At 42.3% G+C, this 12,929-nt stretch overlaps 1 protein-coding gene across 12 annotated transcripts in view; it reads right to left on the bottom strand.

The window, feature by feature from the left end:
• Positions 1 to 127: 127 nt before the first annotated feature.
• Positions 128 to 12,929, bottom strand: part of daam1a (dishevelled associated activator of morphogenesis 1a) — a 44,328-nt gene continuing 31,526 nt past the window's right edge. For 8 of the 12 annotated variants that reach the window (XM_035532803.2, XM_081721471.1, XM_081721470.1 and 5 more), the window contains 16 exons: positions 12,598 to 12,748; positions 11,861 to 11,919; positions 11,445 to 11,632; positions 9,590 to 9,859; positions 9,325 to 9,432; positions 7,771 to 7,868; positions 7,154 to 7,238; positions 5,909 to 6,015; positions 4,926 to 5,014; positions 4,485 to 4,653; positions 4,171 to 4,278; positions 3,276 to 3,336; positions 3,027 to 3,158; positions 1,886 to 2,056; positions 1,267 to 1,601; positions 128 to 317 (listed from right to left, as the gene is read on the bottom strand). In XM_035532803.2, coding sequence (XP_035388696.1) covers positions 1,392 to 1,601; positions 1,886 to 2,056; positions 3,027 to 3,158; positions 3,276 to 3,336; positions 4,171 to 4,278; positions 4,485 to 4,653; positions 4,926 to 5,014; positions 5,909 to 6,015; positions 7,154 to 7,238; positions 7,771 to 7,868; positions 9,325 to 9,432; positions 9,590 to 9,859; positions 11,445 to 11,632; positions 11,861 to 11,919; positions 12,598 to 12,748 — 2,006 coding nt within the window. In that variant the 3' untranslated portion in view covers positions 128 to 317; positions 1,267 to 1,391. Of the gene's footprint in view, positions 1,602 to 1,885; positions 2,057 to 3,026; positions 3,159 to 3,275; positions 3,337 to 4,170; positions 4,279 to 4,484; positions 4,654 to 4,925; positions 5,015 to 5,908; positions 6,016 to 7,153; positions 7,239 to 7,770; positions 7,869 to 9,324; positions 9,433 to 9,589; positions 9,860 to 11,444; positions 11,633 to 11,860; positions 11,920 to 12,597; positions 12,749 to 12,929 lie in introns of all 12 variants that reach the window. The other 4 variants (XM_081721475.1, XM_081721478.1, XM_081721474.1 and 1 more) reach the window with 4 other exon arrangements.

Genomic DNA, 12,929 nt, shown 5'->3' on the forward strand with positions numbered 1-12,929 from the left:
ACAAATTCAATCACAAGTCAACGGATACTGTAGGCTATAATGCATGTTTATCGAAGATTTTGAGTTCTGACTGTGACCTGTAGATGGTGCTGTCTTCAGTGTATTCATAAAACATACAGCTAATAGATCAGGTACCACCTTCAGGGTTTATTTTTGTAAGGATATATCTCACATCCAAAAGTGTGCTTAAATAAAGAGAACATGGAAGAGAACCCAAAAACAAACTAAACGATTACAAAAAAATTTCAGTCAAAAAGCATTCAAGGACGTCAGATTAACAGGATATCTTCTTTCGCCCAGGATCAGAGTCGAGGTCTCTGAACATTTAATTTTAAGACCAGGTACACACACACAGACAGACAGACACACAGACACACACACAGACAGACAGACAGACAGACACACACACACACAGACACAGACACACACAGACACACACACAGACACAGACAGAGAGAGAAAGAGAGAGAGATTTACATATGTACAAGCAAAATACAGAGTTTACAAGGATATACAGATAATTTGGTTTATTTTTAATGCATAGAGTGAGCACAGTGTTTTATTAAGGGGTTTGATACACAGGTAGGACTCCTATGGTTTCCAGCATTTTTTGTGTTTGTTTGACCTCCTTATAAAACCTAATGATTATTTTTCACAAAACATTAATATTTTTTTACACTAAACATCTGTAGGCCTATTATAAAACAAGGCATGGTGTTGAAAAACAATTAAACTGTTAGAGAAAAGTGACCCAAAGGTCCAATTTTGGCTTGTGCTTTATTGCCAGCACACTGGTAGCTCAGTGGGACCATCACAAACTGGTCCCCAGTACCTATTAACATCACCACTCGTCAGATAATTGTGAAGTCCTTCAGGAATCAGGAAGGTGTCTTAGACTTGGGCAAATTCAAAATGTAGCAGGTACACTGCCTTACAGAAAATCCTATTTAAGCCTTGCATTAACCAGTGTGTGAGACCTGTGTAGTGTAGACCAAGCTTCTAGATTTCTGACATCGAAATCTCTTTCTAATGTTCTTTGTGGATGTTCCAGCACCAGCTTTGTGCTTTGCTCTACTAAGGATTAAAGTACATAGACCTTCGTGTCTGCTCTGGACACACAAGTTCACCTGAGCAGCCAGCACCATCTAACTCGCCGCTAGACTCAATGCAAACCAACACTGTAAAATGAACATATTTAGGAAACACTGCCAAAAATAAGTATTTTGGCAGGCAGCACACAAACTATCAGATGATGAATGTGCTTACCAGTTAATACAAATTCTTTTTTGGACCTTCACCCATGAATTCACATCTATAAAGTTTTTTGTTTGTTTTTTTTAAACGAGAGATGACATGGGTGTAGTTCTGAGGCCCCATCACCAGATGGCAGCTCAAAAGTCAAGTTTGGTAATGGGCCTCTCCCTGCTGGTGTCAGCACCCGGGTTGTTGGGACGCTTGCGGTTGCGTTTCATCTTGGACAGGTCCTTGTCAAAGACCTCACCGGAGCGGAGGGCAGACACCAGGTCATCAAATTCACCGCCCTCCTCGTTGTTCTCCTTGGCCTTGCGAGCAAGTCGCTCCTTTTCCCTCTGCTCCTTCATCTGAGTGGGGCCACAGAGAGAGCGTTAATTGAAGTATGGTTTGCACACATGATGGTACCGCAAACATCCTGGCCTCCATACAATTTTTCATCATATCTAATTTTCTCAGTTTCTGTTGTGCATTAACCAGCTTTTGTTGATGGAAGGAAACTCTCGGTGTTGCTGCTGTCTTCTGTGTGCGTCCTGCTTGTGACTCAATTATGAAGAAGATGTGTGGCACAGAAGCATGCATACGGAGCATATGCAGCCTGCCAATGAGCAGGTGCCAAACCACAGTTGCGCACCTGTGCCTCCAGACGGGCTCTACGTTCCTCCTCCTCTTTGCGTCGCCGGATGTTCTCGTTGTCCTGCTTGGCCTCAGTGAAGGCCTGCAGGAACTGATCGAAGATGCCAAAGAACTCATCTGGCTGGATGCTGCTGGCTTCCTCCCCAAAGTGCTTCACTGTCTTCTGGAACTGGGGGTGGGATTGCAGGTGGGGGAGGATGGAGGACACTTCAGTCTCACTTCAGGGTCACGGAACTGCAGTGCTTTCTCTGATTTAAAGCATTTGTCTTAACCCGGATAATCAGCTAAGTCCTCTGTTGTCTACTGCCCTATTTGGCCAACATGTTAAAACCTCTAAACTTCCTGCTCTCATATAGAATGATTTCCCTTGAGCCTTGGTACTGTGGACATACCATCATCATCAGAGGATTGTGGATATATTAATCTTATTTAATATGGATACTTCAAATGTTTCAATGGATCTTCATTAGAAAGGAATACCACGTTCCAGACCAGCACCACTGAGAGAAGACGCGTCTGCATCACTGAGTGCTACCATCAACAATCATGATGCCACCAAACCAAACCCAACAGTGGAGATGTCGTTCCAGCAAGACTAGCCAGACACCGCAGGCATAATGAAGTGTGAAGGCAAGAATTCCAAAAGTCTGGATATAAACAGCAGGTCTCTCGCATCTCCCCTAAGGGCTCCCTCCAAAAAGCCACCAGTTCTTCACCCGCTAAGGGCTCCATAAATACATCCAGAGGGCTTGCAATCAAATCTGTTCCATGTGGCCCTTCACAAGCAAGCTAAAACCAGCACGGCCTGCCTTTGAAATAGATCTCTCTCTGTCCGAGCTGAGTTAAACACTGACCATGCATTTTCACCGGTTCCAGTGACCCCATGGACTGGCAGGAGCCCAATAAAACCTAAGTGTAAGCAGTGATTTAACTCCTACATGCAGGACAGCATAGGCTGTTAGCATCTAACTGTTTCTAACTTTTAGCATCTGCGTCAAAGCTGCAGGCTTTTAAGTAGGCTCCTACACTTAAGCAGGCCAAGCTAGAGTTACAGGCGGCACCGTGTCCTGCTCCACCATAAACCATGGATGCTGTATTCTCCTGGCCATTTGGGTCAGTTAAGTGCTGTGCTCCCTCACCAGCTGCTTCGCCTCCTGGAGAGAGTCCTCCACCTCAGAGAAGCTGAACCCAGCCACCGTGATGAACTGACTGACCACCGAAACAAACTTATCGCCAGGGGCTGTGGGACGACTCCTCTGGTATTCTAGCTCCTACACAAACAGAATAAATATTTGGGCAGATAGATTTAGAAGATAATGTCAAATAAATCAAAAATATGTAGTAAATAAAATTAGATATAAATAAATAGTAGATGGTACATTACTTACTGCCTCTACACTCTTCAGGCCACTACGTAAACTGTTAATTTCTTTCTCCAGTTCAGTCATGCTAAAATAAACGGTAAGGCCACCCACCAAAAAAAGAAAACCCATGGGGTGAGAGACCAGTGATCAGTCATCTGAACAATGCTGCACACATTTAAACAGTTCAGCAAATACATGCACCACATTTCAGAACTACCTTTCTGTTTATTTCTCTGACAGGGGCCCAAACCTGTGGTCCACTGTGAAATGTAAAGAGTTACACAAGTGGTTTAAGCAGATTTTTCTAGCATTTGTAAACAAGTATTTTTGGGGGGGTTTGGAAACTATAACCTACTATATTATGAAAAACCCTTTTTTAGCACTTCCTTTTTTTCCCTCAAACTGCTTTGTTGGCTTTATTAGTATTTTCTGTTTGTGGTCCATGTTGTCAAGTTGGACATTTGCAAGTTACACTGATTAAGGCTCAAAATGAACTCTGGTTTGAACTGAACAAAACTGAACTGAAAGTTATAGGTGCTTACACTTTTTTTTGTGATTACGGTAGTTCCAACTCTTCCTTTTGGAAAAAACACTACCTATGAAAATGTTGAGGTGAATATGGATATTCCTGCTTACTGCCTCTTGGTTACTCTTATGACATGAAGGATCACTTTCAATTTTATTTCAGTGATTTAAGAATTTAATACAGGAAGTATATTTTAGTTTTATCAACAATCCTTTATCTTATTAATAATGTTACGACATCTAATTTGGATGAACTCTGTGGGTCTTCCTAACTGTGTGTGTGTGTGTGTGTGTGTGTGTGTGTGTGTGTGTGTGTGTGTGTGCGCGCGCGCGCGCGCACACACACTTGTGCGCGTGAGAGAGAGGGAGAGGGCGCATTTCTCGAAGCACATACTTGACTTTGGCAGCTTCTGGAACATTCTGCAGGTCATCCTGAATCAGTGCCACCTTGGGGTACTTCTGTTCCAGAAGGGTGATCAGGTAGTGCAACAAAGTGATGTTTCTGCACACCCAAACACATCAGGAGTGCTTCACGAGGGCTTGTCTATGACTCTTTCTAAACACCACATTCACGACTGCACAGCACCACATGCATAAGCTTTAGGTTGGAACCAAAGCAAGTGTCCCATTTCAAAAGCAAAGCAAATCATCAGTGAGAGAACTACTGCCAGCTCACTGATACAAGAACATGCTTGTTGTCGTCCTTACCTGTCGATGCTGGACTTGGTGTCTGCAATCTTGTTGAGGGAAGATAACCTGAAGCCATAAGCATTACCCCTCTGCCCTTTGTTCATGTAGTTGCCAAGAGCCAGCACCACCTCTAGAAGCTGCTGGAGATTACTGCTCTTAAGGACTTCTTTAGATGCTCTGCTGAGAGCTGGGAAACAATCACACTTTCTTATTCACTGTAAATGTTATAGTGTGTACTACTCTGGGTAAATCAGTTTATTCCATTATTCTACCCAGACACCGGGGTGTCAACACTGTGCAAAGGAGGGGCTTTGGGAACTTGAGGTATAAAGATTTGAAAAGGCCATCTTAAATAAACCGAACTTGAACATCTGAAGTTGTCACGTACATAGTCACACACGGCATAACTCGCAGTGAAATGGTTTTGTGAGTGCTGTCACCACTTAAGTGATGGCGTACCTTCAATTTTCGGCTTGGTTTCTGCCACTCTTTCTGTAAACTTCTTCTTGAAGTAGAGTGATTGCAACCTTTGCTGATAATGGTTGATCCTGTGTTTTTAGACAAAAACTACTTTAGGCAAAAATAATTTTTAACAAATGCATAGTTGAGCACTTATTCAATAATCACAGATCTTATGGTAGAGGATTCAATATGGAAAAATATGTGCCTGAAACATGAACTGAATAAGATCATCACAGCCTTTTCTCATCTGCACTGTTCCCATGGATTCATTTGTTTTCATCAAGCCAAACCATTAGAGAGAAGCTTTTCCTCTCCCTGGCTGGAAGTTTTTTCTCTCCGAGGGTGAAAGTGCCACAGAGTTTGCAGCACCTGCAGTCCACTTCCATCCTGCTCTGTAATGGGATACCTGTGTTCCTCTCTGTTGACTGGCTGGCTCCCAGTGGAGACACCAAGATTAATGACAGCAGAGGATCTCCCAAAGCCAAGGGCTCCAACAGCAACTCTCTCATGCGAACTGTTTAAGTGTAATCACTCTGTTACACCATCACACCAAACAGTTATAGCACCAGGGCTGGTCTGTCTAACTAGGAAACTCCCAAGTATTTTAGGATGAGTAACTATAGGTGGAAAAAATCCCTTGCTAAATTTGATAATGCAGACCTGCCATAATGTCCTTGGTCACATACATTTAATTAAAAAAAAAAAAAGAATAATAAAATAATAATAATAATAATAAAATAAATTTTAAAAAGAAGTATACGGTTAAAATATTCAATTATTTACACCAAGAATCAAACCAGCTTAGCCAGCACCATCGATTGTTTTATGCTGAGAACAACAAAACAATGTCCAGCTCATGTCAGATGCTGCATTCAGCAATGTTGCATGTGGGGAAAAATTATCATCATCATCAACAGGTGTAAACCCTAGCGGGGAGCACAAAAGAGAGCGAGCAGGCTGTGTGGTGATCATGACCATACTTGCTCATTTCGTAGAGGAAGCGGTCAGCTCTGGCCATCCTGTCCAGCTCATGCTTGTGCTCCTCCAGGAGGTCTACGTCACTCTTCTCAGGGACAAACTTTAGCAGCTGCGTGACAGGAGACACACACGGCCCATCAGCACAGGCCCCTGCCACCCTGCATCCTTCCATCACTGCCACAGAAGAGCTATAACTGAACCGAACTGGTCTCGTGCAAACATGCACTCCCATTAATCAGAGGTCGAAAATTTAGAAAGGTCACTTTTTAACACAAAGATCAACAGGGAAAGCTTGCCAAAGGTTGACGTTTTGTATATTTTCCGTTTTTTCTGAAGAGAGAAACTCTAAAAAGTATCACGTTTTAAAAGTATCTTTGCCTCATCACCAGGACTCCACGCCGCTCCCAATGTCTCCACCGTGCAGCTACACTCATTATGGTTCAGAGCGAAGCAGCAGTGGGTAGATGCCCAATAAACCACATTGTGATTGTATTACTCACGTGTACCTTCCGGGGGGTTACACTGCTTGCTTGCTGCATGGTAATTATTGAGCGATTACATTTCAAATGGGTGCGTGGAACACAAAGCTTTAAAGTGGTTTTGATTGGAATTTCATGAAACTATGGGGAGTTAAAGATAATGAGTATTTATTAAGAAAGGTTTCTGGAACCATTATGTGGTTCACACATGGAACGATTATATGGAAAGAAGTAATGTCCGTTTCTGCTGTAGCTAACTGGTGTTAAAACATCCAAGAAATATACATGCACTGGATTGGCTTTTTTGAAAAAATAAATCAATCAATCAATCAATTTGCTCATCCATATTCTTAGTTCTTCTTAATAAACAGCGATGCCCCAATATTGACAGCATTATACCAACAATTATCTAACATAACTTCACAGAGCCATGATGCATAAAACATATTCTGTATAAAATATGTAAACTTGCAAAGCACTGCTGACCAGTGTGAAAATAAGGGTTGTACACTGCTGACTCCTGCTCAATGGAGAAAGTACCTCCGATAGCAGAGCACATAATGTTACAGTGTTTGGTTTTAAATACAGGTTCGGTATATGCGGTTTATGAAGGTTACCACCCCTGAGATCAGTTACTATCAGCTGATCGTGGCTTTGAAACCCATGACGTCAAGCTCTTGAGGTAAAACAGGTTTCTTTTGAACATGATCCAATCCACCATGCCTCAGGTGAGTGTAACTGATAGGGGAATGCGCTCATATCTGTCACCTGCTCGAGCATGTCTTTGGGAAGGTCCCCTTGCTCATCCATGGTCAGAATGGCCCTCTTGATCTCTTCATTGGTCAGTTTTAACCTGTCAAAGAGGTTAATGAGAAAGCAGTCAGCTATTTGACAGAGGGACAGATAAAGCTTTGTACAGCCACACAATCAGTGAGCAACACAGTACGGCACCAGGGAAATGCATGCTAATGCGCTTAAGACATTTAGGACAAAACAGTCCTTTACAATAATCTTATGTCATTATCCATGTAAAAGAGTCATTTTTCTGTCTATTTCAAAATGAAAGGTTAGGACATTAAATGTGCCCTTGGATAAATGTTTCTGTCTGAAATGCAGGTTTTGTTCACAGGTGTACAATAATAATAAATAAAAAAACAATAAAAAAAAAACAAAAAACGACCACACCTCTGTTTATGGCCACTGCTATGGAAACGTATGACATTCAAAAATAATTCTATTAAAGTAGCTTTCAACACACTGAAGTATGCCCAACGATAACCTCCAAGAAGACAGAGCATATGTGTGAAAATAAAAACACCTCACAAAGAACAGAGACTGCAGAGAGAGATGGGGAACAGTGGAGAAACAGCAAGGAACCAACTCACCGTGAGAGGAGAATGTTGCAGTTCTGTGCTCGGCGACCATCGATCACAGACAGCTCTTTCACCTTCTTCATGGTCATGGTGTCATCTTCAGACTCTTTCTACAACACAATGTAGGATAAATGACAACTAACAACTCGCCTACAAACTACAAAATCAAAGAGGAGCAGCATCTGGACACAAAATGACAAAGAACAGACTATAAACTGAAATCATAACTGGTCAGTAGTAGTACTAAAGTAGTACTGTAATAGTACTAAATCTAAAAATATTTGAGTAGGACATTGATTTAACCCAAATTCCACAGCATGTCTACTTTATTCCTATGACATTTCCAAATTGTGGAAAAACACTGTGATAGAACACTGTAAAGGTGATCTTGCCCAACCCCATCTCAAATGGGACACTGCTGAACAGTTAATTGGATCCTTATTTAGATAGCCTTGGAAACAATATCAGGATAAGTACTAAATAATGTATCTGCAACTCTTTTAATGGTGTTTTTCCATATTGCCCATGTCACCAGGTTATGCTCATCTAACAGGTGTGTGTGTGATGTACTAAGCCTAATGTACATCTGTCATTTCATATTACCTCACCAATAAATATTTGCACATCATGACTACTAAAGAGCAGTTCAAATGACACATGGTGGCCATAAACCTGAGTTCACCTCGTCAGCGACACATGATTATAAAACCATCATCCCAATGTAAAGCCTGGCAATGAACAGTAGAAGAAAGCCCTAGAGGACAGGTAAAGTAGGAATGCTAGTATGAACATCTGGGAATCAAACAAAGTAGAACACCATGTTTGGCTGTTTCTCTGAGCCCAATCGAGTTTTATGGAAAGAAGAGAAACTTAATTATCACTAAACTTCGTGAAGTGGACAGCAAGGAAGAGACTTGGCTAATTAAATACAGAAATATGTTGAAATGATCATAATGAATGTTGCTGTATATTAGTGAAGTTATTTAGAAATGACATGCAAATGGATCACATAGCGTAATCATACCATGTTGAAGCACAAACACCTATCTGTGGTCATATGTCATATTCGTCAAGTAACAACAAAGCGAGGCGGTACAGCAGTGTTGACAAACAGAAACAAAGTTGAATACCAAGGAAACAGGACATTGAAAAACAGTAAGGCCCAGAAAAGCAGCAGAGAACAGTGCACCAATACATGCATTTTACATAGAGCGAGTGCCCATGTTTAACCCAGGCAAGTCACATTATATAAAACAACTACACCTGTATAATGTTACTGGACAGAAGAAAGTCCCAGAGTACAGGTAAAGCAGGAAAATGCAAATGTTAGTAGGAAGATAAAAGCGCTATATTGAAGTGGAGCCCAGTAGCCACAAGACCAGAGCACCTGATCACCAAGTGCAGTGTTTGCATTTATGAGAGAGAAACAGAGGAACAAAAATACAGAGGGGGGGGGGGGGGATTTGGGGGGAGTGCAGAATAAGTCAAGTGTCACACCCACCATCCTCTTCACTGGAAACTGAAATATATTAGTAGAGCGTTACTTTAAGGTCAAGTCAATCATACCTGCTGTCTTTGATAGGCTGAAAAGGTTCTCTCAATGTCCTCCAGGTCCAGGGATTTGAACACCTTACTGTCATCTAGATCCATCCACACAGTCCCTTGTAGCTTATTCTGTGTGGAAGAGAGTTTTTGTGATACAGCACATGATATTTCAGCTGTGACTTTTCTTTGCCAGAATTCATGCCAGAAAAGTTCAAATGTTTGATAGGGGACCCCAGTGAATTAACAGAGAATTCTTGTGTAGTGTCAGTGAACAATGCTGATTTACCTCACTGAGTTTGGCCCAGTTGAAGGACTTGAGTGGGTTCGAAGGCTGTGGAATGTTCTTTTTCTTCATCCCAGGGCCTCCAGGGGGAGCTGGGATCCCAATCAGACCAGGTGGAGGCGGGGGGCCACCAGGAGGGGGTGGTGGAGGTGGTGGAAGCCCACCCGGAGGTGGAGGAGGTGGGGGAATGCCAGCTGGAGGTGGAGGTGGAGGTAGGGGCCCACCTGGGGCCCCCGGGCCAGCAGGAGGACTTCCTGGAACCTCCTTTGACCTCTGTTATATATATATTAAATAAAAAAAAAAATAAAAAAAATAAAAAGGATATAGATAACTCAAAAGCAGCAGACTTTGATTTCACTAGATCATCTCCAGCATACGTGCACTGTTGGCATATGGCCATTCTTCCTGGGATTGCTAAAAACATAAAGAACAATGGACCTCACGCAAGGACCGCTCATATCATATTTACGAGTAATTTAAGAGTCCTCTCCACAGTCACTACTATTCTTTGTATTTCGAATTTATTCTTAGGCATAAGCAAAATTTACCTGTGGTTACCACCTCTTGTACAAATTGTGTATAGCTGTTCCTCAAAGTGTGTGTGTAATATATATATTAATTGATTGCATTTCATTAACTGAATGTAAAAACTAAACTTGACTGTGCCTGCTCTTCATTCCATGACTGACGTGCTGACAGTGATCTGTTTTCATTTCTTGATCTATGAAAGCAAGGACGTTGCATGTTTTAGCTTTAGACAGCATTTCTATGAATGACACTCAATGGCAAATCTGGCGAGGAACAAAGGCAATTTCTTACAATCAATCACTTGGGGGATAAAACAATTCACAGATGTCATGAACGCACACCCTGGTACAACCACTGCTGTTTATGTGGGTCATTTATGACAATTTGGTAAACTTCCAAACATTTGCTGCATCTGTGGCATGGTTGAACCAACTATAATTTCATACGTTTGTTAAAGACAAAGTATGAAAACATTCTCAGACCTGAGGTCCAGTGTTTGCCACTTAGCTCGCTTCAATTTTGGTTGTTTTCTTTCCTTCTTTTGTGATACCACTGTAAGGTTATAGCTTAAGCACAGACAGATTCGTACCCAAATGCCAACACAAGAGAGTAGGCTATTTTGGCATTGCTGCAGGTAACGCTAGAATGGTCTCTAGTGCTTTAATATTCTACTTCACCACTAGTTTAATATGGCAGCTAAACAAACTAAAGCAGATGTTTACATGTTCTAGCAAGACTGAACAGTCTCAATCGGATTTATTCAACACAAAGATCGGGTCTATGTAGCAAGAGCACTTCTCATCAAGCACGTGTCGATGACCAGGAATACTGTTTAGCACGCAGAGCTGTTCACATCTGGAAAACAATCTGGAATGGGCACGGAGCTCGAAATAAACTGCCAAACCCTGCAGGAGACAGTAGACAGGCTATATGTCTTTGGAATTGATGATGACTCTTGACAGCTGGTGTGGTTTTTATCTGTCCAGATAGACCTGAAGCTCTAATATCACATGTATAAGTGAGATCCAGGTCTGAGGTACCATTTGTTTATTAAACTTATGCATCATCTCAGGTATGAGTTAAACACCCATAACTGACTGACCTGCAGCAAAGACTGATTAGGAGATGGAAAGTTTGGCCTAGAAAAACAAAAACATTTAAGTTTATTAGACTTGTCGGGTCTGGTTTAAGTTTTCAAATCCAGGTTTATCTTTAATTAAACTGGCACGTGTCTCATTTAGTCTGCAATTTAAACTCAGCCCAGTGCTGGAGGGTAGGCGGATCTGCCATGGGGTGGGGTGAGTGTTTTGGGTGTGAGGGGCGCTCGTACAGTGCTCAGCTCATGGAGCTGCAGGGTGAGGTCGGCCACTTGCTGCTTGACGAGCTTGTGCTCGTTGGTCTCCTTCTCCAGCTTCTCTTTCATCTTATTCAGCGTCTGCATCATCTCCTCCTTCTCTTGAGCCTTTGCCTCACATTCGCGCTCCTTCTTCTCCACCTTCTGCTGCAGCTCGTTGTGTTCTGCACAGCAAGAGACAAAACAGTGGCTGCCTGAATTGGCCCACAGGGACAAAGGGCGGAGAGGTTCCTAATGGCCCCGGTTTTGCGCGGGCAAACTCAAACCCATTCAAGGTCTTGTGTGTGTGCACATGGCAACATCAAAATGGCTGATGGTGATCGCTAGTGGGTAGTCAGATGTCAGGACCATACACATTGCTCTGAAGTGAAGTTGGCAGGGAGGTGACATACCCTTTCTCATCTTCTCTGCTTGTTCTTTCCATTGTTTGACTTCATTCTCATTGACCAGCCTATAAAAGTTACCCAGAGGAGAGAGAGAGAGAAAAGAGTCTGAAGACATGGGCACAGTAACCACTACTGCCCTTCCACAATGCAGACTCTCTAATCAGTTTCAGGATAAGCAGATTTTGCATAAGATAAACAATGCTAACCTAGAGGAGGACACCAAGCTTCCTAACCAGGTTTTTAGGTCATAGTTGTTTTTTTAATAATGATTTATGCAAGTGCCTTGTTGAGACCCATGTCTCATGTGGGGCTCCCCTGCTAATATTCAGACCTGTGGAAAGATCGAGAAGGGCTTGCCCCCACAAAGCAACCCAAAGACATGCCATTCTGAATTATGGGTTCTGGATTACATTTGCACAGATTACAAAAATCCCTGGCAACAAAATTGCTCAAACAATGGTCTGATTTATTAAGCAAAGAGTTGCTGGACAGAGAGGAAGTTCACATTACTCTGAAAATAAATGCAGTGTTGGGGCAGCACAGAGCGTGTGTGGCTACAGCAAAAACATATATGTGGCCACAACTCGCTCTGAAAAGTAAAGATTTCAGAATTAAACCAGCTAGTCAAATTCAGAGTTAGACTTAAATATGCAGTTTAAATCAAATTTACACAGATCTCATTAGGCGTTCGATCATGCCCATGCGACCATCTGAAACACCCTCGAACCCCACGAGCCACTTACAATCGCACCACGTTTCTCACGTTGAAGTTCTCCAAGGGGGCTACATCGGGGTCTTCACCCTTGTCATTTTGCAGGATGATCTGCTGGACGATTCGATCCAGCAGGAGCCAGTACTGCACAGTGTTCCCACTCCGCTTATCTGCACACAAACCTCCATCAACCAACGTAGCACACTAACAATGCCATCCGTCCTCTCCACCAGACTGCAGCATTACCACAGGAAAATACATATCAATACTCTTCTGAGACTACTAAGGTGTTCATCATAAATTCTTGTTCTTGAACTCTTGCTTCTGGTTAAATCTCAAAAGCTTTTCTTTTTAAATGTGCCA

This window comes from Electrophorus electricus, chromosome 10, assembly GCF_041902795.1.
Source record: "Electrophorus electricus isolate QZ-2024a chromosome 10, ASM4190279v1, whole genome shotgun sequence".
In the NCBI taxonomy this organism is placed as follows: domain Eukaryota; kingdom Metazoa; phylum Chordata; class Actinopteri; order Gymnotiformes; family Gymnotidae; genus Electrophorus; species Electrophorus electricus.